Genomic DNA, 24,924 nt, shown 5'->3' on the forward strand with positions numbered 1-24,924 from the left:
CAAAGAGCAGCAAGGAGCTGGAGGAGAGAAGACAGGTGGGGAGGAGGAAAGGAGGTCACCATGGGCAAGGAGTGGAGGCCCAAAGCAAGGGCTGTGGCTGTTACTTCTGTGTGAAAGTACAACATTCCAGTGGTCATAGCAGAACTTTGAATATACAAGGAAACATTTCAGGGTGCCCTCAGCCTTTCTATCTCCCCAAAACTCTCACAGGGACTGATGTCCTAAAGCTATTCAAGAGATACTATCTGAGCACAGGCCAAGCAAGATCCCATGGGCATCCCATGGTCCCTGCCCGGCCACGTCAGTGATGAACAACAGGCGGGAAAAACCCATTAGGTTGTTCAGTCATGTGGCACAGGTTGCAGTCCTTTTGCAACAGGCAAACAGAAAAACTCTTCAAGCGGAAGGCTCTTGCCCCCACTGCTGTGATAGAAACTGGGCAGCCTAGAAATTCTCTGATACCCATCTCACAGATCAGGAAAACCGAGGCTCAGAGGGCATGTGGCTTGCTGGATGCAGTAAGCAGTGGCACACGGACCTGAATCCAGCTTGGTATGCTTTGTGGAATCCTGTATTTATAAACACAGCCAAAGCCAGGCATGGAGGTTCACACTTGCAATCCCAGCACTTAGGAAGTTGAGGCAGGAGAATCATGAGTTTGAGGCAAGCCTGGGCTACATAGTGAGACACTGTCTCAAAACAAACGCGCGCACACACACACATACACACACACACACACACACACACACACACACACACACAAAACCTCTCCTTGTTCCATCTCGTGTTAGGGTCGAGGAGATGTGAGGAAGGAGAACCCCAGCAGGAGAGGATGTCATCAAGAGCTATCTGCATCCTCTGAGTGACTGCGGTGGGTCATGGGAAGAGGAAATTGCAAAAGGCCTGGCCAAAGTCTTGTTCCCCGGTCTCCTCAGGACACAGCCACACAGCGGGGCATATGGGAAAGCCAGCACAAACTCGCTCCCCTTTCTTCATCCCCGCCTGCAGCAGGCATCGTCTCCCATCCCCAAACACACTCTGGAATCTGATGGAGGGGTGAGGGAACTTCGGAGCTAATGAACTTGAGTCTTCTGGCGAACACTACAATTAGCATGCCCCAAAGTACAGTTTCTTTGTAATTAGATTGAAGCACAAAACCCCAAACACTCGTCGGGGTAAAGTTATTGTTGAACTCCTTCTGCAGGTTTCCTAGCAATTAAACTCACTTGCTCATTTCATCTGGAGAAAGTATTTATTACTTCAATTTAAACTAACACCCTAGTGATACGACATGTGTTATTAATGAGCTCTCTGGTCATGGTGTTGAGTTTTCTAGTCTGCTTTGCCAGGGCAGGTCTGAGACACTGTAGGCAAGAAGGCTGGTGAGGACAGAGCTGGTCATGATCAGTCTCCTTCTTTCAGGTAGGGGCACTGTGGAAGATGCCAGTGGGGAGTGCGACAGCCATCAGGTACTCACCGTGGAACCAGTGTGGCCCTCCCGCTGGAGAAGGTGTGATGATCTCCATAGGATCACTTCAGGAAGGCCAGGCAGCTCAGCCCCAGCTTGGGGCAGGGAAAACACCTTGCAGGTAAGAGCACTGAGACCAGCAAGAACACAGCAGCAAGAACACAACCAAGACACAGTTGTGCTCTGGGCTGCAGAACACACCAGGCCTGGGACTCACCAGTAACCTGACGATTCAACAGGATGACTTTGGGAGCCAAGGAAGGATGGGGCAGCAACAGGACCACAGTTGGGTAAACCAGTGCAATGGTAAACCGGCACTTAGGATGCACAGACACTGGGCTAAGCCCCTCGAATGAGACAGTTAACACACGCGGACCACATTGGGCAAGGATGATTACTTAATTCTCCCTTCCCTGTTTTTTTTTGACAAATGAAGATTCTGTTGCACAGAGAGATTTAGTGATTTGCCCTGTCACACAGCTATAGAGGCAGATCAGGGACTCAACCCAAGTACACTGCCCTAGAAGGCAAGCACAGCAGTGCACAATGAGACAGGAGGTTCACAAGATCGAGACCAGCTTTAGACACTCAATGAGTTTGAGGCCAGTCTGGGCTACCTAGTGAGACCTGGTCTCCAAAATATAAAAATAAGAAAAACAGAACTTCTCTAGAGCCCAGGCCCCAACTAAGCTCAAGGACCATCCACAGCCAGGGTGGCAAAGAGCCACATCTGCACCAAGGCTCTGCTGAGGCTCCCCATGCCTGCACACAGGGTGCACTGTGACCACACAGTCCACTGACCATCTGCCAGGCACTCTGCTGCATGCTTTCCCTTCTGGCTCAGAAATGACCATGCTGGTTCCACAGAAGATTCTGAAGCACAGAGAAACCACGTGGTTAAAATGTATCTCCCATCCCTGTCCCAATTCTCTAAACCAGCATTCCTTTCAGTGACCATGCATGTCTGCTCAGGCACAAGAGACACCACCACCACTGTTCTCACTTTCTTACTGTCGGCTCACAGCACCACATCTGCAACTATCATCTTCTTTTTTTTTTTTTTTTGGTGGTACTGGATTTTGAACTCAGACCCTCATGCTTGCTAGGCATGCACTCTACCACTTGAGCCACTCCGCCAGCCCTGGAATTATCATTTCCCATTGAATGTATACAGCACAGTGTATTTAACCAATTTCACTAAGGATGGACATTTTGGTTGTTTCCCATTTCTTTTTTCACTTTTCTTTTTTTTAGTGATATTGGGGTTTGAACTCAGGGCCTTACATTTGCTAGGCAGGCACTCTTCCACTTGTGGCATGGTTCTGGAGCTTTTTGATCTGGTTATTTTGCAAATAGAGTCTTGCTTTTTGCCTAGGCCAGCCTGGACCTCGAGCCTCCTATTTTATGCTTCCTGCAGTAGCTGGGATGACAGGTACACACTACTGAGCCCAGCTTTTTTCCATTGAGATGGAATCTCACAAACTTTTTGCCCAGGCTGGTCTCAAACTGTGATCTTCCCAATCTCAGCCTCCCAAGTAGCTAGGACTATAGGCTAGTTTGCTTTGGTTGTTTTTGAGCTAAGATATCACGTTTATGCCTGGGCCACCCTGGACCTTGATCTTCCTATTTATACTTCCTGCCTAGCTGGATGACAGGTATGTACCACCATGCCCAACTTTTTATTTGTTGAGATGGGGTCTCATGAACTTTTTGCCCACTCTGGCTTGAAATGGGATCCTCCCAGTCTGCACCTTCCAAGTAGCTAGGATTACAGGTATGAGCCAGCACACTTGGTTGATTGTTGTCTATTTTTGCTATTAGGAACAGTGCCACAACAAACCCGTGCATTAGGAAAGTTCACCCATGGTATTTGCTGCCCACGGCTTTGCCACAAGGCTGCGAGCAGAGGTGCATGGGCTCTGGGAATCAGAGCTGGCCAGTGCCACTAACCAGCTTTATCATACAGCAAGTTTATTCACTTCTCTGAGCCTCGGTTTCCTTGCCTGTAAAGCAGGGCAGTACATGCCCAAACTATAGGACCTCTGCAGGATGATATGAGCCAATATGGCTAAAGCTCCCTCCTGTCAAACAGCCTGGAGTGAGGGAGCGGGAGCTGGTCAGTGGGACGTTCAGGCCCTGCCTGGGACATGCACTCTGGGCCCTTGCTTTGTCCTTAGTCAGACCACAGTCCCTGTCCATGTGTTGGTTTCTTCCCTTTTGTTTGCAGTAGATGAGTTGGGGCAGGAGCCACTGGAAGAACCAGAGCCTTCTAGGGACAAAGGCCACACCTCCTTTGTCCGCCCTAAGGTCTCTGGACTGAGTATGAAGAATAGGACCAAAAAGCACCAGCTCAAACATCAAGGTGTGGCTCCTGGGACATCCAGGAAAGCTCAGCTTCTCAGTGAGGAATCTAGGACCTGTCCAGCCCATCTCTCCATCATCATCCCTGGACACTGGCCATAATCCAGCCACATGATCTTTCTCCGTTCCATGGCTGCTGGGCCTTCCTTCATGCTCTTCCTTCTGCCTAGAACTTTTCCTATTCATCCATGCCCCATGTCCCTTTGCCTATTTGTCTTTTGTGCACCTACTTAAATGTCACCTTTCCTGGAAGCTCTCCTAACCACCTTGCCACAGGCTGTGCCCAATGAGAATGAGCCTTCTTCAATCTCCACCAAGGACAAGATCGGGATCACAGCAGAACAGGGTCAGGGAGCTGCAGGGAGAAATGGACTCATGCTGGGGCCCACCTGGATGGACATGGCAGCTGTCCATGAAAGGAATGAGGATCCAGCAGGAAACTATCATTATGACATTTGGGTAGGGAAGGACTTCTAAAATCAGACACGAAAGAGATATAACCATTAAAAAGATGAGTATATCTGACAACAATACAACAAAGAGCTTCTGTTCCTCGAGACAAGCAACTCTCTTTAAGAAAGTAGTTGCCACACTTAACTCATCACTGAAAAAAATGAACGACTACAAATGCTTTTTATATGAGAGAAAACAGGAACTGCCCGTAAAGAGGGAAAAGATATTCAACTTCATCTATCACCAAGAAATGGAAATCAACATCAGAGTAAAAGAACATTTTGCACTAGAAACATCACAGCTCATGCAATACAAAGTGCTGGTGATGTTCGGGCATTTAAAGAGCCCGCAGAGGCAGCGGGGGATGGTATAGATAGGCAGGAATGCATTAGGAAAAGATTCAGTGATGTTAATAAAGTGAAACAGGCACTGACCCACTACTCCAACAATTCTGCTCAGACTAAACCCTCGAAACCTCTTGCTCACAAATGCCAACAGACAAATATGAGGATGTTCTCATCAGCATTATTTGTAATAAAAAAGAAACCCTTGAAACTACCCAAATGTCCATTAACGAGATGGATAAATAAATTGGACATACTGTGCAGCAATAAAAATGATTAGTATGTCCATATAAAATCAATGAATCTCAGAAACCTATTGTGGAGTGAAAAAAGCAATCCCAGAATTATACAGAAGTGTTCGTCCACACATACAAAGTTCACAAACAGACCAACTGAACTATACATATTTTAGGATCTCTAACTATGAAGTAAAGCCAGGTACTGGTTAGCATGCAAGCAAAATAGTGGTTAAGCCCCCCTTGTGAGGGAAGAAATGATCAGAATGAAGCACATAAGAGCTCTTTTACATTTTTAACCTGGTTAAAAATTTTATTATTATTCATTTTATTATTATTTTAATTGGACATATGCATTATAAGCATGGATAACTTTCAATTTTTAAATTTTTTGGAGGGGGAGGAAGTGGAGTTTGAACTCAGAATCTTGCACTTTCTAGGCAGGCACTCTACTACTTGAGTCACGCCTCCAGCCCAACTTTCAATTTAAAAGGAAAAAAAACTAATTTTAGGACCAGGCATGGTAACTCACATTTGTAATCCCACCTACTCAGGAGGTACAGGTAGGAGGACAGTAGTCTGAGGCTGGCCCCATTTAAAAAGTGAGACTTTACCTGGAAAGTAACTAAAATAAAAAGGGCTTGTGGGGTGGCTCAAGTGTTAGAGTGCCTGCCAGTACTGCTAAATAATAATAAATTTTAAACGAGCACAGACAATGACCACTCGGGCAGAGGCCTGCGTCTTTGTTTCTGCAGAATCCCAGGTCCCAACCATCCCAGGCCTGCAGACTGGACCAGAAGCCATGAAGGATCTATCATACTCTGCAGATGCTATAAAGAAAAGGGCTCCTGGACCCTGACTTCTAATACCAGTCCTGTGCAACTTTAGCCAAGTTTCTCCATCCAAAACAAGCACCCGGCAAACTGTTTGGTATCCAGTAGGGACTTCATGAATATTTGTTAAATGCAAGAGCCAATGACATCTAAGATCCCATCACAACTACAACCTTCATCCAAATGTACTCACTAGAGGGAAATTATGGCTACAGCTACTAGCAACCCCCCAAACACACGCGCACACACACACACACACACACACACACACACATACACACACACACACCAGCATTTGAAGTGGGAAGACAGAAAGTTCTCTGTTCTGTTCAATCCAAACTTTTGGTATTTTCATGTTACAGATTTTCTATCCCAGATGTCAGTTTCTCTTTTATTTTTCCTTTTGCTGTCACAACAAGCATACAAGTATTTTCCATGGAATTTTACCAAATGGCACATCTCATATTTTTGTAAACCATATACATACAAACCCCTCCCTCACCCTGTATTAGTCAGCTTTCTGTCATTGTAATGATGTACCTGGGGGCAAATGACACATAAAGAGAAAGGTTTACACTGGCTCACAAGTCCAAGTTCAGGCCACCTTCCTGCTTTGGGGCTTTGATAAGTGCAGCACCTCATGGTGGGAATACATGGCAGAGCAAACCGCTTACCTCACAAAGTGGAAACAGAGAGGGACTGAGAGAATTGGGTCCTGCAATCCCCTTCAAGGGCACATCCCAATGACCTAAGACCTCCCATGAGGCCCCACCTTTCACAGATCTACAGCAACTCCCTGAAAACCAAGCTTTTAACACATGAACTTTTGGGGGACATTCAACATCCAAACTATAGCACGTCCTTCTGCTGAATTTTGTCTCAGGGTCCATGAGTTTTCCATCTATGATCTCTGATTCTTGATTCAAATGTCCAGTCCTCAGGTTCCTGGGGTTTGAAGAGAGCCTGACAAGTGACTGAGGAAGAATCAGGCTTCAGCCCACAGAGGAAGACCCCTATGCATGCTGCTCACTACAGAGACTGGCCATCAGCTCAGGGCATGCTGAGTTGATTCTACACCACCCCTCTGCCTTCTTGGCATCAACTCTGCCTGACTGGGGATGGGAGAGGGAAGCTAGAGCCTAGCACGTCCCACATTCCAGAAATAGGATGGGGCCTTGGCTAAGTGTGAGGGTCTTAAAGTCAAAAAGAATCTCCCTGAGCCTCATTTTCCTCATTTATAAAAAGTGGCAATAATCCTGCTTTGGACGGCATTGGGTGTCTTAAATGAAATAACATCTGTATAAACACAGATCAGCATCAAGAAAAGTCACTCTATCCCCAAATCACTTCTATGTGACTTTGCAAGAAATAAAACAGACTTTGTACTCAATTTGCTTTTTAATTGGCTCATCTGCAGCTAGTGCTGTGGTGTGTGGGGTGGAGGAGGGGCCCTGAGACACGTGGGCAGTGTGAATCCACCGTAGCCTCAGCCTCATCACCATAGCCATGCCAAGGGAGCAGCTCACACCTCCATGCTGAGGGCTAGTGTGTTGCATTAAACAACACATGGGCTTCCACTACCTGTGCTCAACTAACAAAAGCCATGTTGGAAAACAGACCAGAGGCTAGGCTGGGCCTGAGGGGCACAGCCAGGACACGCAGCAAGTTTAGGAGCAGTGAAAACTTTGCACAGTATATTTAGGGCTATCAAATCAAGAGGCCAATTTCAGGGTGGGCAAAAGCAGGAGGCCCTACATGGTAAACAATAAAAGATCTGCAGCAAATGACCCAAACATTGTATGCACATATGAATAAAAAAAAAAAATCTCCAGCTTCCGGAAAGCTTAAAGCCAAATGGGTCAGCACCCTGGACAGCACCACGGGCCACTTGACTCTGACAGACTTCCTAGTATGGATGGCAGCTCTGAGGTATACTCTGTTCACCTCCAGGTCAGAATCAGCAAGCATGGCAGGTCACTGCTAGTCCCTGTCTTGCCCCATGGAAGCCTCCCAGAGCAACCACACCACTTTTTACTACTGCACCACACACAACCTCAGACTCCTTCCCAACACAGCACTCAGGGTTCCTCAGAACAATCACACACAGTGATCCACCAGATGAAAGCCATTAGTCACCCTGCATCTTTATGGAAGTTAACTTCAACCCCACCAGAGGTAGCAGAGGCATACAAGTCAGAATAGACCGCACACCTTTGGCTAACCTAGAGGTGTGAGTGACGGAGAAGAGCCAGGAAGAAGAGTCTGTCTTCAGAATGAAACCAGAATAAAATGTGTTTTCCAGCCCCATACCCTTATCCCAACTCAGAGATCAGACTATCCAGGGCCCTCAGCTTCTCCCCATCTCTCTTGGTCTTTGATAAAAATTGTTTGGAGATCTATGTCCTCATCCTGAGTCTGTTCATTCATATGGTGACTGTGTCAGGAGGGCTCCTCTGAGCCAGATCCCATGCTGGGCAGCATGTGCTTTTTACATGGCGTAAAAAGCACATGCCCTGCTCTCCTGGGGCTGAATGCCTGGCAAGGGAGTTCAGTGCTCACCAAGGACAGCCCTCCTGAGTCTCAGGATAAGCCAAGCAGGCTGAGGGCAGAAAAGAGTATGAGCAAGATGTCAGCTCTCCAGGATAGGTAGGGACCAGGATGCCTGTCCTTGAGGACTTGCTTCCTGACCTAAGTAAGGAAGAGAGGTATGATAAGAAGAAAACACAGGGTCTAGACATCACTCAGTCCGCAGGAATCACAGGAGGCAGACAGGACTGGCTGGACTCCCCAGGTCCCTCCCAGACCCCAGAGAGAAGTGTGTCTGTGAGAGAGACAGAGAGCAGATAGGGAGCAATGGCACCTAGGAGAAGCAGGGAGGGGTCTGCACATACTGGACCAAAGCCCTGGCAGTGCTCAACTCCACAGGGCCCAGCCTCAGAGCATGGACTTGAGCCATGAGCCCAAAGGGCTCTCAGGGGAAGGCCTGGTCCCTGAGATATATCCTCTGACACCTTGCAGCTGTTACAAGGTCCCCTACTCCTCCAGAAGGACCTGGGACTGAACAGAGTGTGAGGGAGAGGCCAGGTCCTGGACAGAGTCCAGTCAAGTCCCTGGAGCTTCAGGCCACCCTTATCCCCATTGCCACCTCATCGCTACTTCAGTGCAGTAGCTGTTTGCTCTTTCAATTCTTCCTGGAAGGCTCCAAACAGCATATTTGTTCAAGAGCTGAGGACAGCACCCAGTCTTAGGAAGCAGAGTATTTAGGCAAATGCAAACATATGCTGAGTTCTTTTCTTAGTTACATTCTTGGCAAAGGAACATTTTCACCAGTAGACAAAATGGGACTTGCAAGGTTTGCCCATTCCATTCTGGCCCTGGCTGTGGGGTTGCAGACCCTCACCAGTTCCCCTCATCCTCTAAGAGGTTTGGGGGTAGCTGTGACTAAAAGGGGTAACACAGGATGCCCTAAGAGAGAACTTCTTTGGACCTTGACTGGTGATCACACAACCTGCACCTGTGTAGGTGTACCCACAAGTGCATTTAAACTGGTGAACTAAGAACTGGCCTGTGGGCTAATTCAATGTCAAATTGTACAGACTCAGGCAAGGTGCTGCCCTTGGGGAACTTGGGTGAAGGGCACACAGGATCTTCTAATTATATGTAAATCTCAATTATTTCCAAATAAAGGTTTTAAATGTGAAATGTGGAAAACATTTTATCTTAGCACTCAAAACTCACCTACACAAGAACGACCATAAGCAAACATGAAAGCCATTGCTCTGAAGCCCACTTTTAACGTTTTCTTTTTTTTGCTGTTATAAATTTTTATTAGGATATATTCATTATATCTGGGAAGATTTGTAGTGACGATTCCTATCAGACTTATATTGTACATTACTTACAATGCCCCATTATCTCTCCCTCTCAACTCTCTCCCCACCCGACTTAAAGCAATTGCAAGAGGTGTTTTAGTTCTGTTTCATATAGGTATATAAAGTCCATGTACCATACACCATCACCTTAATCTCCTTTCTTCACCCTCCCCTGTCCCACTAGTCACACACACACATAGACACACAGACACACAGACACACACACACACACACAACTGTGCCTATTTTGCAATCCTGGTTTTCATTATTAGTATTTAAGTTGACATTCAAAGGGTGTCTCAATGTATGCCCACTGTGGGTGTGCTTTACTTTGGGCTGTTCAATTCCTTCAAATACTCTCCCTTACCCCCTTACCTCCCACCCCCCATTTTTCAACAGCTTTCAGTACACATCCTTCACATCTTATGGTATGCGACATTACTGTGTTATGTTTTCTTAACAAAATTATGCTTGTTTTCTTATGAAAGGACTTCAAAAAAGCCAAGTTCAGCCATACACAGAGTCCCCGGACCCACCAACCCAGGCTGGCCTTGTGACACTCAGGGCTTCTCTTCCTCTGACCTTTGCCCCAGCCTGAGACCCTGAAACTGAGGGCAGAACAAGGAGGCTAGAAGCAAGGAGCCAAGAAGGCTAGGGAAGCATCCAGCATGAGGGGCAATCTTTGGAGGGGAGGCCTCCAGGAAGACCAGGGCTGACGGCCTCCACCACTGCCTTCGTGCAGCTCTTCGGATCCCTGCCAGCAGTTTATTAATATTTTATTGAAAATTCTAAGATGATTCAAACTTCAGCTGTCCTGATAAGGTGCTGTTGCTAAGCAACTTAAGTGCCTGCCTAGGGATCTGTTTTTGTAGCTCTTTTCCCACTCATAAAGCTCAAGATTGGGCCCTACTACCCCAAGGTCCACTCACCTTGGACCACCAACCACTGATTCATGTCCTGCCAGCTCCCCAGGGCTGGACCACCATGGGTGAAGCCTCAGGTCTCAGTTCTCCTGGCACCCAGCCATCTCTGCACCCAAGACCCACAGCATTCCCCCACCCATCCCCCACTCACCATATTCGCTGTCGTAGAACATGACGAACTTCTGCCAGCGCAGCTCTGTCACCAGCCTGAGCATGACGTCGTTGAGGCGGACAGGTGGTCTCGAAGCCAGTGTATAGGCCTCACCGTCAGGGCTGGGGTTCAGGTGACAGGCAGTGCGCGGTGACCCCCCAGGGTTGCGCTGGACAAAGAGGTGTGGGATATGCATGGCATCTGTGAGGGACTGCAGGGCATTGGCGGACGCACAGCCAGTGGACGTGACCAAGGCCAAAATCCCCTGGGTCATGAGATCACAGGCTGTAAAGAGAAGGAAGAGAGTGGGAGGAGTCAACATCCAAACAGTGCTACCCAGGCTTCAGTTCACAGACCAGCCACCAGCTCACAGCTGGGGTCTTGATGGCTGCTGCCTCCCACCAGGGACAAGAACCCATCCCAGGCAGACCAGTAGCTATCATGAGCAGTCTCACTGACCACTCTGTCAAGATGGTTGGAAGTGGCAAAATCATTTACCTCAGGCCACTCAAAGAAAGATGGCAGAGCAGGAATCCACCCCAAATCTTCCTGATTCACCCAACAGAGCCCCAAATTAGTCATCCTGCTTCCCACCTGGAACCATGAGCTCCTTCAAAGTCAAAAATTCTGTGCATCCCCACAGCTAGCCATGGACTGAGAATACACTATGTGCTCTACGATTGTTGACTGAACAGAACTGATTGGGACTGGAAAAACCAAATGACATCCATAAGTCAGGGAGACATGTACTTACCCAGAGGACCATGGTTGTAGGAGAAAAATAAATAAAACAACAAACAAACAAAAAACAACCAGGGACTAGGTCTTCTGGCCACATCCACTTGAGTACTATCATGAAAATACTGGGTCAAACTCCAGATGAAGTGGTTGGCTCTAGAAGCCCAGGATTGTTCAAAAGCTACTTGATAATCACAAAGGAAGATGTGCCTGCAGCCAGGGTCATTAAGGAGGAGCAGAGGAGTAACGCAAAGGAGCAACCAGCAGTTGTTTCTGGGATTGATGAATGCAGGGGCTCGACTTTTGAAGTCACCCAGCAGCCACAAGGGGCTTTAGGCCCTTTTAGCAACACACATGCAGTTTGGGGACAGCAGACCAGCTAATAGAAAGATGTACCTCCCCATGGCACACCCATGCACCAGTTTTGAAGCAAATGTTCTTTACGAAGCTTTGTGTGGCGGCAGGAATGTGGAAAAGCAGATGCGGTTTCAAAACACAGCCTGTGAATGGCAGTGCCCATCTGCTGCACACAGCAGACTTTGAACAACTTTGACAGTGCGGTTCTTTGGCAGGAGCCCTTGGGTTTATGTAATGCCTCAGATAGGGTTGGGAAAGGAGGCAAAAAACAAGGGAAACCATCCCAAGGAGAAGGCAGTGGAGGCTGGGGAAGGTGTGAGAGGGGAGGGTCTACCACATTGGCCAACACCAAAGGCAGGGGCTTCCCTTTTGCCCTCAGGAGCATCATGGATGACACCTCAAACTCCACAGCTCTCCCTGCTGCTGAATCCTTGCCTCCAAGGCCAGGCTCAGGTGGTTAAACAAGGGATAATGAAGTCTCTCTTGGGCTTCAACAAAATCCAATCATGTCAAGCCTATTTAAAGCCCTCCATCATCCCCGAGAGCTTTGGGGGTCCAGTCCAAATCCTTAGGGCTGTCATAGGCCCTACATGTCTGCAGCCTCAGGAATCTCGCCCATCCTTGCCCACTAGACTCTAGCCAATTAGCCTACCTTGCCCTTCAAACTCACCTCTTCGACCCTCACACTCACTCTTACTTCAGGACTCATTTTCTATTTCCCCAGGTGGGCTAAGGGCCCCTTAATGGGGGATGCCTTCATTTCCCCTGTCATGGCACCACAAGTTGCCAGTGTGACTCTCTCCCTCCCACTCAAGCTCAAGCTACAGCAGGACCAGGGTGGTGCCTGTGGTGGGGGCTGTCCCTCCCCAGGCACACATGGGGCCCAGCACATGGCAGTCAGCAAAGACTGCTGCAAGAGTATCATGGACCCTGGCATTTTCATACCCATGATCAACAGTTCCTCTTTGGGCACCTATCCAAACCAGCATGCCCAGGACCCTCAGTGGTACTCTAGAAACACTGCTGATGCATCTGCTGATGCAGATGCAAATAAGTGAGTGGCTATAAAAGTGCTCCATTTGCCAAAGGCACATCCAGCCTTTAGACTACTCAGGAAGGCACTACAGTAACATAGGAAAGTGTTTGCCATAAAAAGGTATGTGAAAATGATACAAAATTACATGTATTTTTTATGGTATCAATTAAATAAAACCCAACTTGCATGAAAGAAATACCAGAAGAAAATAATGCAAAATGTTAAAAGTGACTGTAATTTAGAAGTCTGGAAATTGTTTTCCTTCTTTTCTGTACTTTGCCAAATTTTCTTGACATGAATGTATAATTCCCTCAGAAAAGGAAGAAGAATCCTCCAGTAACAGATAAGTAGTGAGGCTGTGGAGGGGGTGGAGGCTACTGTGTGAGAATTTCCTCTGGGGCAAACTCCTTGTCAAATACTTGATACAGGATGTCTCAGGACATCCTGTAGGGAAGGGATCATTTCATCTGTGTCCCAGATGATGAGATGTAAGGCCATACAACCATCGACCATGAGGGACAAGGCTGGACTGAGATCCTATCCAGTTTCTTTCCACACTGCCACAGACACAGGTACTAAGAGGTTGTCAAGTGACAAAAAGCAAGCCACAAAAATTATGTGCTCACCCTGATTACAACTTGATAGAAAGCATGCCCATTAAAAAAAAATAGCAAGAAAAAACAAAAGAGCTAAGGCAGTGAGGGGATGAATGGATTGTCCTTTCTTCTTTTGTATATAATCTCTTTAATGCCAAGACATTACACTTATAATCTTAAAATGCGATCTTTTAAAATAAACTGAATAACACCAGGGCAGAAATTCCAGGAACCCCAGCCCTTAGTTGTGGAGGGCTGGTCCCGCCCCAAGACACTGGAGGGAGAGCCCTTCTTTAATCGTCAGTCACTCCTGGATCATCTGACCAGTTCCCTCTCAACTCACCACCTGACTATTGATGGTAAATCCTATCCTCAGTCCATATACACCAGGCTCTAAAGTCAGAACCTCTCTGAGCCTCAGTTTCCCCATCTGGGCACACATGCCACTGCACACTGAGGACTGGTACCTGGCCTCCAATATGTTTCATGCATACACTTGGCACACCCACCACTACACAAGACTCTGCCCTAAGAACTTGGGATCCACCAGGACAGACCCCACCACTTGGCATGAGGAAAGAGAAAGGAAGCTCTCCATGGTACAGAGGGGGTGTATTCATGTGGTTGGCATCAGAGCCTCAAAGGAAGAAAAGAACATAGACCAGCAGAGATGGGGGGGACTGAATGACAAAGACCCAAGGACCAGGAAGAACCCCTTACCAGGAGTGGGAAGAAGAACATAGAATCTCATAAATCCAGGTTCCGAGTTTACCCTTCTGATCAGTATCCATGTGGCCTTGGGCATGTGTCCTTTCTAAGACTCAGTCTTATATTCAAGGGGGATAAGATTTCTGCCCAGAACTGACTCAGGGAGAACTGACTCAGAACAGGAATCCAAGCACCCATATCATGCTGTACACAGAAAGATGCCAGACAGGTGTCAATTTCTAGCCCCTTTCCCGGGGCCATCCCCATCTCTCCATCAACATCTCCATCCAAGTCACACCCAAGATGTTAAGAAGTATCAGCCATCACACCTAAGAGCCATCTCATTCCTGTCCCCATGCTGACAGCCCTCCCATGGAGGTGGGCATGGCTGGCTCACAGCATCACTTGTGCCCAGCCTCAGGGAACAGGGTGGATAAATAAGGCTGGAAGTCTCTCTCAGGCGCTAATGGAGAGGCCCAATGTGAGTCAATTTTTAATCCACTGTGAATGGCCTGCTAATTGGGGCAACTATTGGAATGATGATTATTTGAAGGCTTCTAACATAAAAATAATAAGATCAAAATACATCAGATCAAAGCCAAATCAGCTATTAGCCTAAATAAGGTTGTGTGAGATGGGATGTCACACAGCTCGTGCCCCAGTTGTGGGGCAAAAGATGCTGAACTGGGTCTGAATGGGATGTGGACATTTCTGTGGGACTTCGAGCAAGCAGCTGATGTTCTTGTTCTCAATCTCTCTCTCTCTCTCTCTCTCTCTCTCTCTCTCTCTCTCTCTCTCTCTCTCTCTCTCTTTCCTCCCTCCTTTTCTCTCTCCCTTTCTCTCCCTCCTATCAAATAAAGATAAAGGCACACACTTCACAGGGCTGTGTGTGCACTCATGAAAGGTCTTTGTGAAGAGCTGTGCTGTGCATGCTGCTTGGTGCATAGTAGGAGCTCAGAAGTCACGGTTCTCCAGCTTGAAGTTCAGAGGAATTTCCCCAGCTCTCAGATAGCAGCTTTTGTTATCACGTTTTGCCTTCAATAGCATACAGTCATAAAGCTAACTTCTCTCTTCACTACCATGCAGGCTTGATGGGTTGATAAAGGCTCATGGGATTAGAAGGAAATAGAGAGGAATTGTCATGTGCACCTCAAGCCCCCTACCCAGAACTCTGGCCCAGGAAAACAGAGGGTGGGTGTCCACATAGGTCTCTAAGCCAGTCAATAGCTTCCCAAGGATTGGGAGGAAGAAGGCTGCTCAGAGTTCAAAGGTCAGAGTTCAGAAGGGCCCTGGGATTCAGCAAGCACTCCCAAACACGGACTCCACTGCACAGCACACTACACCAGCTTTCCCCAAGATGTTAGCATCTGGGGACCACAGCCAGAGAGGATCAGAACCAGGTCACAAGGTCCTTCCATAGTCATTGAGGGGAAGAAGCAGAGGCCAACAGGAGACAGGGGCCAGGATTTGCAATTGACTCTACACAACCCTTCTCAGGATAGAAATTCCAAGAGCAACTCCAAGCTTGACATTCCCCAGGGATGAAGCAGGAACTATGCTGTCCCAACTGAAAGCACTGCCTCAGCTCACCAAGTCACCAGGTACCTGCCTGCAGGTGGGCGCCAGAGAAGAGAGCGTCCCCCCGACACCCCATCCCAGACACTGAGGCCATTCTGGGCACGGACGCTCTTTTCCATCCCCATGAAGATGTCTGGAAAATTCCAGGCCAAGGCTGGGGGTGGCTATATCCCAGAGACTTGTGCTAGAGCAGACCCCTCTTCTAGTGCCTGAACTTCATAATGATGCTGGCCTGCCAGTGCCACCCTCCCCTCTACCAGGTGCCCTGGCTGCCTTCATCCCCAGGGACAGCATACCTGCGCCCCCTGGAAAATGGACTGAATCTCGGAATAAACAAGATCCATCCGTGCAGCTCAGGCTCATTGGGATCACAAGCCCCTCAACCAGCAGCCTGTGTTAACTGGTCTCTGGGTACCAGTTAAAGAACAAGATGTTTCCACATGGACAAGGGAAAAATGGTCTCTGCCTGGGGTAGAAGCATCTTGGAACAGGTACTTCACTTTAGCCAGGCCTGGCAAGGCTTCGCAGGTCTCCACAGGCAGCAGAAGGGAGAGAGGGGCTGAGCCCTGCCTGGCCAGAAGGATGGTGTCTCCCAAGGAGTCTAGCACCTCGGCCTGCCCCGAGGCTGCTCCAAATAGCAAGGCTTCCGGGGCACCTCCAATAACCTTAACGACACCAAGACTGACTCTCTCTCAGCCACCTTGCTATCAGTGCCCTTCCTTCCCTCCTTTAGCCAGCACCAGCTTTATGAATATTTGAATTCTAATGGCTAATGCTTTAAATTAAGGTAGCATTTATAAATACTTTATAGCTGATGAATAATTGACCAAATTTAGTATTGTCATAACTCACAGTAAATTATTGATCTATAGAGAATAAATAGTTTTCATCTTTTATTAAGACATATAAAGGGTAAACAAAACCATGGAGTAGGGAGACATGAGGGACAGGTTTGTAAAGGCCAGTGCTGGATACCTGGCCCTAGAGTATCTGGACCCCCCCCCCAACACCAGGCCCCCATGGAAAGCACACACTGGACAGGCAGCCTGTCAGCCACTGGCACCCTTGTACCTGCTCTCCTACTTCCTGGAGACCTGTGAGGCCTCCCTCCTGCTGCCTTCTCTGCCTTCCTGGCCCACCTTCTTGGTCACTACTGCAGTCTTCCTCATCTCTCTCTCTCTCTCTCTCTCTCTCTCCCCCGCCCAGTACTGAGTTTGAACCAATGACTTTGCACATGATAGGCAAGCACTCTACCACTGGAATCACATACTTAGCGCTTTCATTCTTATTTTGTTTTTGACATAGATTCTCACTACTACCTTTCCCCAGGCTGGCATTATAGGTATGGACCACCATGTCCTGCACTCCCCTCTCTCTTTATGTAGCATAACTGGTGAAATTTCAACCCAGGGTCAACCCACCACCTCTCCACCCCATTAGCAAGCAGCAGAAAGACACACAACTGACCACTTGGTGACCCTGCAAGGTTGTGGTGGCCAGTCTCCGCAGGGCTCCCCACCCTGCCATTCACCTTACTACCTGAGGCCTCCCACTTTCCTCCCTGTTCTTGAACCTCCCAGATTTCTGCCCCAAGTTCAGCTAAGAACCTTGCTTCATTCCTCATAGATAAACCTGAAGTGATCATCACAAGGTAATTCAAATCCCTGCCTCAATATCCTCACACCACCTAGTTTTGTACTGAAAGCTAGGGAAGGAAGCTTCTCCCATCCCTGCTAGTCCCTGCTCTGGTCCTCCTGATGTTTCACCTCTTGCCTTCTCCCACACCATCTATCATTTGGATCCTCTCTGTGGAATCATCAGCCTTCCTTGCGTATTTGCTGCTGAACATTTAGCCCTGGCCCTGTTGAGGCTTCCACAATCTCTGTTCCAGCTCACAACCCTCCCTGGGCTCCTGGCCCCAGTCACCCCCTAACTAATGTCTCCACCTGATGAGCCCACTGGCAGCTCAAACCCAAAACCACAGAACTACTTGGGGTGTGAGCCTGTTTCTCTGCTCTCCCGGTGGCCCCACTAGCCACCCTCTGTCCCTGATCCTCTTGCACCCATGCCATAGCAAGTCATGGATGTTTTATCTCCCCAATACATCTTTACATCTGTCAACTTTCCTCCACTCCCCTGCTGTCACCTGGTCCAAACCACCATCTCCCCAGCGGTGGCCCCTCTAACCTCCCCCAATACATGTACCACCTTTTCTACAAACCACAGTATCCTGGCCCTTTGCAAGCACAAAGCAGACTATGCTGTCCCTGCTTAAAATCACATTAGCTTCTGGGTGTTGTTAAAACAAAATGCAACTCCCTAACAGGGTCCCCAGGGCCCTGTGCCATATACACCCAGTGCAATCCAGGGATCCCTGCAATCCAGGGATCTGCCCTCTGTATGGTAACTCAGACACCCCAAGCTCTTGCAGCTGCCAGGTCTCCTTACATCTTCCTTCTATACCCACAGAGCTCCTGGTTGTACCTGTCTGCCTAGCCCTTCACCTTCTATGTGCTTTGTGGGTAACCAAGTCCTTCCAGATAGATTTTAATGACCCCCAATCTTCCCTCACCGTGGTTTGCTTCATCCCACTCACCAATGTTTGCCACAGTGAACTATTTCATGTTTCCTGAGCATGGTCTTCTTCCCTGGCCACGTGGTCATGCACAGAGGCACCTGCTGGCTCATTCTCTGATGATGTCCCTGGTCCTGCACCCCATGTGCAGAGAAGGGCAGCAACCTATTTGCTACTAACTGCCCTGAAAGAGAAGCAGGGGTCAGAAGTCAAGGCAAGACACGGGGCTTCAAGTTCACCCAGGTCTCTTAATGTTTGTAGCCTCCAAAAAGATAAGCCATGACTCACGATCTGCAGAATGGGAGTTAGCTTCTTAAAGCCAACACTCACTCCACTCTAAGGAGGGGCAGCCCAAGAGCCTAGAGTGAGCCAGGAGACAGTGGAAGGACAGCATCTCTCCTGAAGCATGACCAATCCCCACATCCCTCTGGCCTCAAGCACATCAGAACCAAAGGGTCCAGCTGGAAGATGGACTGTAGCCCAGAGCAGGTGAGCAGCTGGCAAGGGAGGGATGCACAGAGCCAATCAGGAGGGTGGGGAAGACCTGGCAGTGCCATGGGGTCTCTGGAGCCTCATCCTTCTGCCAATTAATGAATCAGAACTGATTCTCTGCTCCTGCGGATTGGAAACACAGGGAACACGGGGTAGGATCGTACTCACTTATTTATAGCTCTCTAGCTCCTCATTAATGACTTTTACTGCTCCGCCAATGAAACGCCAGGCTCCCGGCTGGGATTCACACAGAAGCCTGTGCTGTAAGTTAAATCAGGACAGTGATGAGGCCGGGCCACGTACACTACAGCCCTCAGAGAGCCTCGAAAGCAGCACACACTAGCTCCTGATGCACTCTCAGCACCCCCAGCAGGGAGGGCCCCTGGGCACTCCCTCTAAGCCCCTCATGGGGCTCTCTCCTCCTCACACTGCCTGTGAACGTCTGCATCCTCCAGCCACCTCCGATGTCTACCCACATGACTTATCTGCCAACTGGTCTCCTTGCCTCCCAGCTCTCCTTTTCTCCAGCCCACCCTACAGACCCAGGTTCAGCACCAACACGCCACTGAAATACCTGCAGTACCCCCACTGCTGAGGATCAAAGTCCAGTTGGTGACACCACCCCCCAATGCCACACACCAGGAGGGCACCATTGTATTTTGCAACCCTCACACGCCCTGTGTGGTCTATTCATGTCATTCACACGCTTATATCTAATCTTAACTTTGCACAAGTTGGTTCCCTCCTCTACTGTGCCTTTTAAACTCCTGCTCATCCCTCAAAACTCGCTCCAAATGCCTCTTCCTCTACAGAACTGTCTTTGACTTCCCCCTTTTTGGGCAGTTAACCATTAACCATTCCTTTTCTTGCAGGTCGAAGAATACTTTATTGTAACCCACTTTGATTGAGTATGTATTATAATCTCATCTCATGCTTACTCTGTAAGCAGGAAGACAGACTTAGGCTTATGGTTTTCTGTATCTTCAGGCTCAAGCCCTGGTGCAGAGTTGTTCAGAGGACACTGAATGATGGAATGGGTAAGTAAAATCTCAGATTATACATGCTAAAGAAATCATTTGAAATATCAGTGCTACGAGGTAAATGAGCAGCCCAGATAATCAATGAGATGGGTTCATTAGAAAATTGTTTTGTCCGAGAGCAGGGCTAGCCTTGGGCAGCACAGTAAGAAGAACAATCTTGGACTTTAGGGCCTCCTAGACCTAACCCAGAATCCAATCCTTGCATAGATGAGCCAGGACCCCCAGGTGACTCACTTCATCTGATTCCACCCAAGAAGAAAAGATTATTTAGGGTTGAGAACCTCAGGGGATGGCAGCATCGTGGGCCTGGAACTGGCAAAGGGTGTCCAGAGTAACAAGCAGGTGCTTGAGCACTGTTTAGAGAAAGGCTGAGAAGGAAAGGGCTGTGACCATGTTTCAGGAAGGAGAAAGGACAGGGGAGAGCACTACCAAGTGCCACACCGGGGCCCACCCTGAAGCTCTTGCCCTGTAGGAGATGGCATTGCAGCTAGGCAGGAAGAACGAAAGCAGAGATCCTGCTGAGGGCGCTGCCTTAAATTACAAGAGAGCCCAGGTTCAAACCTCCAGCTACTTCTGACCTCAGAGTTAGAAGTCCAGCCCAGGAAACAGACAGATGTGTGCCCTTGGGCAGGCCACATAACCTCAATGAGCCTCAGTCCCTCACCTGTGAATGGATAACCATGCTCACCAACTAGAGCAGTCAGGAGCATGGGTGAGATAACTGATAGAGCTTAGAACATAGTAAGTGCTCCAAAAAGAATTACCTTCTGTTGTGGGCATTTGGCCTTCTCATCAGGGAGCCTTCCCTCTAGCGACACAGCTGGGGTGGGGGTGGGGACAACTCCATTCAGTGTGTGCATGAGTCAGCTTCACATTACACAATGAAACTCCTGAATCAATTAGTTTATAAAGAGAAAAGGGCTATTTAGCTCACGGTTCTGGAGGTTCCAATCCAAGATTAGGCATCACCATTGTTTTGGCTCTGTCAGTGGCTATGGTAGAGGGCACATGGTGGAGCAAACCCCCTATATCATGAGCAGAGAGAGACAGCAGAGGCAGCAGAGATATAGTCCCACTAACCTAAGAACTTCCCATTAGGCCCTACCTCCTAAAGGTCCACAGCACTATCAATAGTGCTACCCTAGGGGCCAAGCCTTTACAAGTGAGCTTTTGGGGGACTCCCCAAATCTGAACTGGCACAGTGTGTCTGGACTCTGATTGAGGGAGTGGGGAGACAACAGAGGCCTCTAGAGAGAGCACAGTCATCTCAGCCTGCTGAGCAGAAAAGCCCTAGTGCCTCTTGGCCAGATACCAAGTGTGGTTCAGCCCTGGGAAAGAAGGCAGGCAGCATCCCTGAAGTCACACACTTCCCTAGGCTTGGAATTTCTAGGAGCAATACCTCTCCTGCAATCACAGGGCTATCCCTGGAGAATACCCACTGTACTATATAGCCAGCTCGGGGAGGACCTGCCCAGCAGGCTCTCCTCCCGGCAGCCCTCAAGTCAGCCTGGTCTCCTAGCAACAAGCTGCTCAAAGGCCCCTGGACACCAGGGCTGAGGAATCAGAGCTGAGCTTAGATACCCAAGGACAGTCAGAGCATGGAGCCTGCCCTCAGCCTCCCTGCACCTCAGGCCCTCCAAAAACCATCTCCAGTGACCGCTGTCTTCTTTGCCTCCTGAAAGACAATACACCCAGATGACAGACCTAAGTTCTGGCCCAAGGCTTCTTCCCAGGCCCAAGTGGTCCCCAGATGGGAAACTGAGGCTCAATGAGGTTGCTGGTTCTTCCTTTCCATCTCAACATATGTCTGCTTTTTCCTGCTCTCTCTGGCCACCTCTCGAATCCTCCCTGCTACCGCTTCTTGCTTTCTGAGCCTTGCTTCTTTCTCAGTGTGTATGTGTCTATGTGTGCATACAGATGTGTGTGCAGGGGGACAGGGGGTGATTGTTAAGTCTCACCCCATTCTGCCTATGCCCTCTTTCCCTGGCAGAGGCAACTACACCAGAGGGACAGGGCCCCAGTCTATGCCCTGGCCCCTTCTCCATCCAGAGTTTAGAAACTGAGCCAGGTTGCCCACTCACCAACTAGGCCCTCAGCTCTCCAGTCTCTCCCACACCAGGCTTGGGCCTCCCTGCACAGCCAGTGCACCTTCCAGGAAAAGCTAAGAGTCCCTGTCCTGCTGGCCTTACTAGCCCTGACTCCAGCTCTAAGGCACTAATCCCGCACTTGGCCAGCAAGCGCCCAGAGACAATCTCCAGACTTTGAAGCACAACGTGGGGTCTTGGAGACTCTACTGTATCAGCTTCCCATACCCTTCTGTATCTGCCGCTGCTCTGCTAAAAACTCACAGCACTGTCACTGTTCCAGACCCAGGGCAAGTGCCTCCTTCTCCTCAGGGCCTTCTTCACCCCATCAGGACAACAAAGCCCTTCCTCTGCTACACACATGATGGCAGCTCACACAGTTTCACTCTTTGCTCACAGGTAACCCCTTGGGCTGAGTTCCCCAAGAGCCTCTCTGTCCCTAGCACCCACTTTGGACCTGGACACCCAGCTGCCTCAAAGCACATGATTGTGCAGGGTGAAGGTTAGTCTGGCCCTGGTCCACCTGCCATCACTAGGGCAGCCTGAGATGACTGTGCCTAGAAGGCAAACCTTGGGTGGTGGTTCTACCTTGCAGCCCTATCTCTGGGGTGAGCACCCACAGGTATGCCCACACACCTCACGCCCCCTCTGAGGGACAGAGCAGGTTGGGTGTGAGTGGATCCAGCCCTCTGCTCCCTGGCCTGTCACCTGTGGGGGGCAGGGACCGAGATGGAAGCACTGACTAGAAGCCCTCCTACTGGGCAGGGCTAGCTGGCCCCTCAAGGGGAAGATGCTGCCTCTGTGCTCCCAGTGGCCGGGCTCTACCCTCCTGGAGGAGCCCCCAGTCATCCTCTACTTACTGGAGAAGCCATGCCCTGCTCCTAAATGTGAGCCTGGAGCTCAGTGTCCCTTAAACAAGGTGTGGGGGTTCAGGGACCAACACAGGCCCTGCTCCTTTCCTCCACCTATCTGGGTGCCCCTTCCTCTTTTAGCTGCCACCAAGCCCCAAGTGCGCTTTGCAGATAGCACAGGAAGATGAGCCGTGGGGGGAACCCTTAGGCACACTACTCCCTCTCAGTCCTGGTGACATTCTCACCCCCAGAGTAAGGACAGGAGGGGAGAGAGGTGAGAGTACAGCTGGGGAGGTGGCAGTGTGGTGGCTAGGGCTGGTTTCACTATACCAGGTCCTCATCTGGTCTGTACATATTTCTTGTCATGGTAAGTCCAAACAGGCTGTCTCTGCACTACTTGTCGAAGTCCTCACTCCCAGGAATGGGTATAAGGGAGCATCTTACACACAAGCTTCTGTCCGTCAGCCAACAGGAGCTTCTCCCGTGAGGTGACCTGGGCAGGGCAGGAACACAGACTTGATCATCATGAAGCCTGGGCCCCATCCCTGCTCTGCCATTGAGCAGCCCGCAACCTAACCAGGTCTTTCCATGTGTCTGAACTCCAGTGTCTTCTGTTGCATAACGGAGGAAGGGAAAGAAGAGTGAGGGTCACAGCACCACATCACACACAAGGCATGAAACAACAGTTTCTGGCACAAAGTATGTCTTGGATAAATTCTACAATATTTCCTCTTCAGAAGTGTCCATGCATTCACTTATTCTTTTACTTACCAAGTGCTGAGCGCCCCTTTCCCAGTGCCTTTGAAACTGAAAGCCACCCACATTGGTTCCACAAGGGGGAAGGCACAAGGTGCCCTCCAGAACTCTGGGGGCTGAAACTGAAAGAAAGGGGGCTCTCTCATTGTGCAACGATAACTAGCCCAGCAGTAAGAGACCAGGTTCTGGTATCAAACCCCTGCTCCGTGTCTTTGTGTAAGTCACAATCTCTCTACAGACCACCCCAAAAAGGGGCCTATGATAGTGTAGCCCTCTTAAGACAGTAAGAGACCAAAGTGAGGAAGTGCTTTGCCCAGTTAAGTGTGGCCCCCTTAGACCAAGTGCAACAACAAGCGAAGGCAGCCAGCCAGGTTAAAAACCGAGGGAAACCCCAAGCCTGTCAAGAGAACAAGGCCCTGGCCAGTGGTGCTTCAGGTGCTTGGGCCTTGCTTCCTGACACCTCTTCATCCTAACTACCATCAAGGCAGCTCTGCTTCTGAAACTGGAGATGACACCACCATCTGAGAGGAACACCAGGAGCAAGTGTCTCTCAAGGTGGAAAAGGGGCTGGCCAGACTCCAAAGCTCACTTCCCTACCCTTCAGGGAAGTGGTAGCAAAGCCCTCATGACTCAGGCATGGCCAACACCTCCCTGGGGCCCAGCTGAGCCCCAGCTCAGGCGATGGCTCCATCAGGGGGTCTTCGGAGAAGCACCCAGCTGGCCCAGGGACATTACCCATCTCAGCCCCCAGGTGCTTCTAAGCAGATGGAGAAGTCAGAACTCTCTTGCAGCCAGCAGGGATGAGAGGGAATCTTTGCCAGTGATAATGAAAATTTTCACAGTAGCAGATGCTTGGGAAGATTGAAAAACAATACACGGAAATTCACAAACCAGAGAGGAGCTTAAGAGAAACATGATCGGTGCTCTCATTTTCCCATCAACACCTCTCTGGCCAGGAGAAGGTCTGGGAACCATTCCGCCACAGCAGGTGATCAAACTACCCCCTTGATCACCACAAATCACACAGTGCCTACCTTGTGTCCAGGAGGGGTTATACTGCACATGTGGAGTGGCAGATCCTAACTAGAGGTTTCTGGAGGGGATGGGGACAAGGTTCACCATCCAGCAGGAAGGAGGCAGTCACATGGCTGAGGCCATCCAGAGCCTTGGCCTTTGTCACACCAACACCCCAGTTCAGGGATCCCTGTCTCCCTTCATAGCTCAGTTTAAGCATCCCTTCTTCAAGAAGTCCCCTGGGACCTTCTTACACCCCACAGAACCCAGATCTCAGCCCAGCCTGTGACCTGTCCCTCTGAATCACCGCCCTCTGTCTGTGTCACCAGGCTGTGAGCTGTTGGAAGTCAGGGACCCTGTTGAGGTGGCCAGGGAATGCATATTGAAGGAATGAATGAAACTATTGCCTTAGATCCGCCCACATAAAGAGACCAGTCTCATGTCCGAAGTACCAATTT

General features: G+C 49.3%; 1 protein-coding gene across 5 annotated transcripts in view; it reads right to left on the reverse strand.

Moving 5' to 3' along the window:
• Positions 1-24,924, reverse strand: part of Grid1 (glutamate ionotropic receptor delta type subunit 1) — a 705,633-nt gene that overhangs the window by 537,039 nt on the left and 143,670 nt on the right. For 4 of the 5 annotated variants that reach the window (XM_074079329.1, XM_074079330.1, XM_074079332.1 and 1 more), the window contains one exon: positions 10,642-10,926. In XM_074079329.1, the coding sequence (XP_073935430.1) occupies positions 10,642-10,926 (285 nt within the window). Of the gene's footprint in view, positions 1-10,641; positions 10,927-18,250; positions 18,346-24,924 lie in introns of those variants that run through there. The other variant, XM_074079331.1, reaches the window with a different exon arrangement.

Source organism: Castor canadensis, chromosome 7 (assembly GCF_047511655.1).
Source record: "Castor canadensis chromosome 7, mCasCan1.hap1v2, whole genome shotgun sequence".
Taxonomy (NCBI): Eukaryota; Metazoa; Chordata; class Mammalia; order Rodentia; family Castoridae; genus Castor; species Castor canadensis.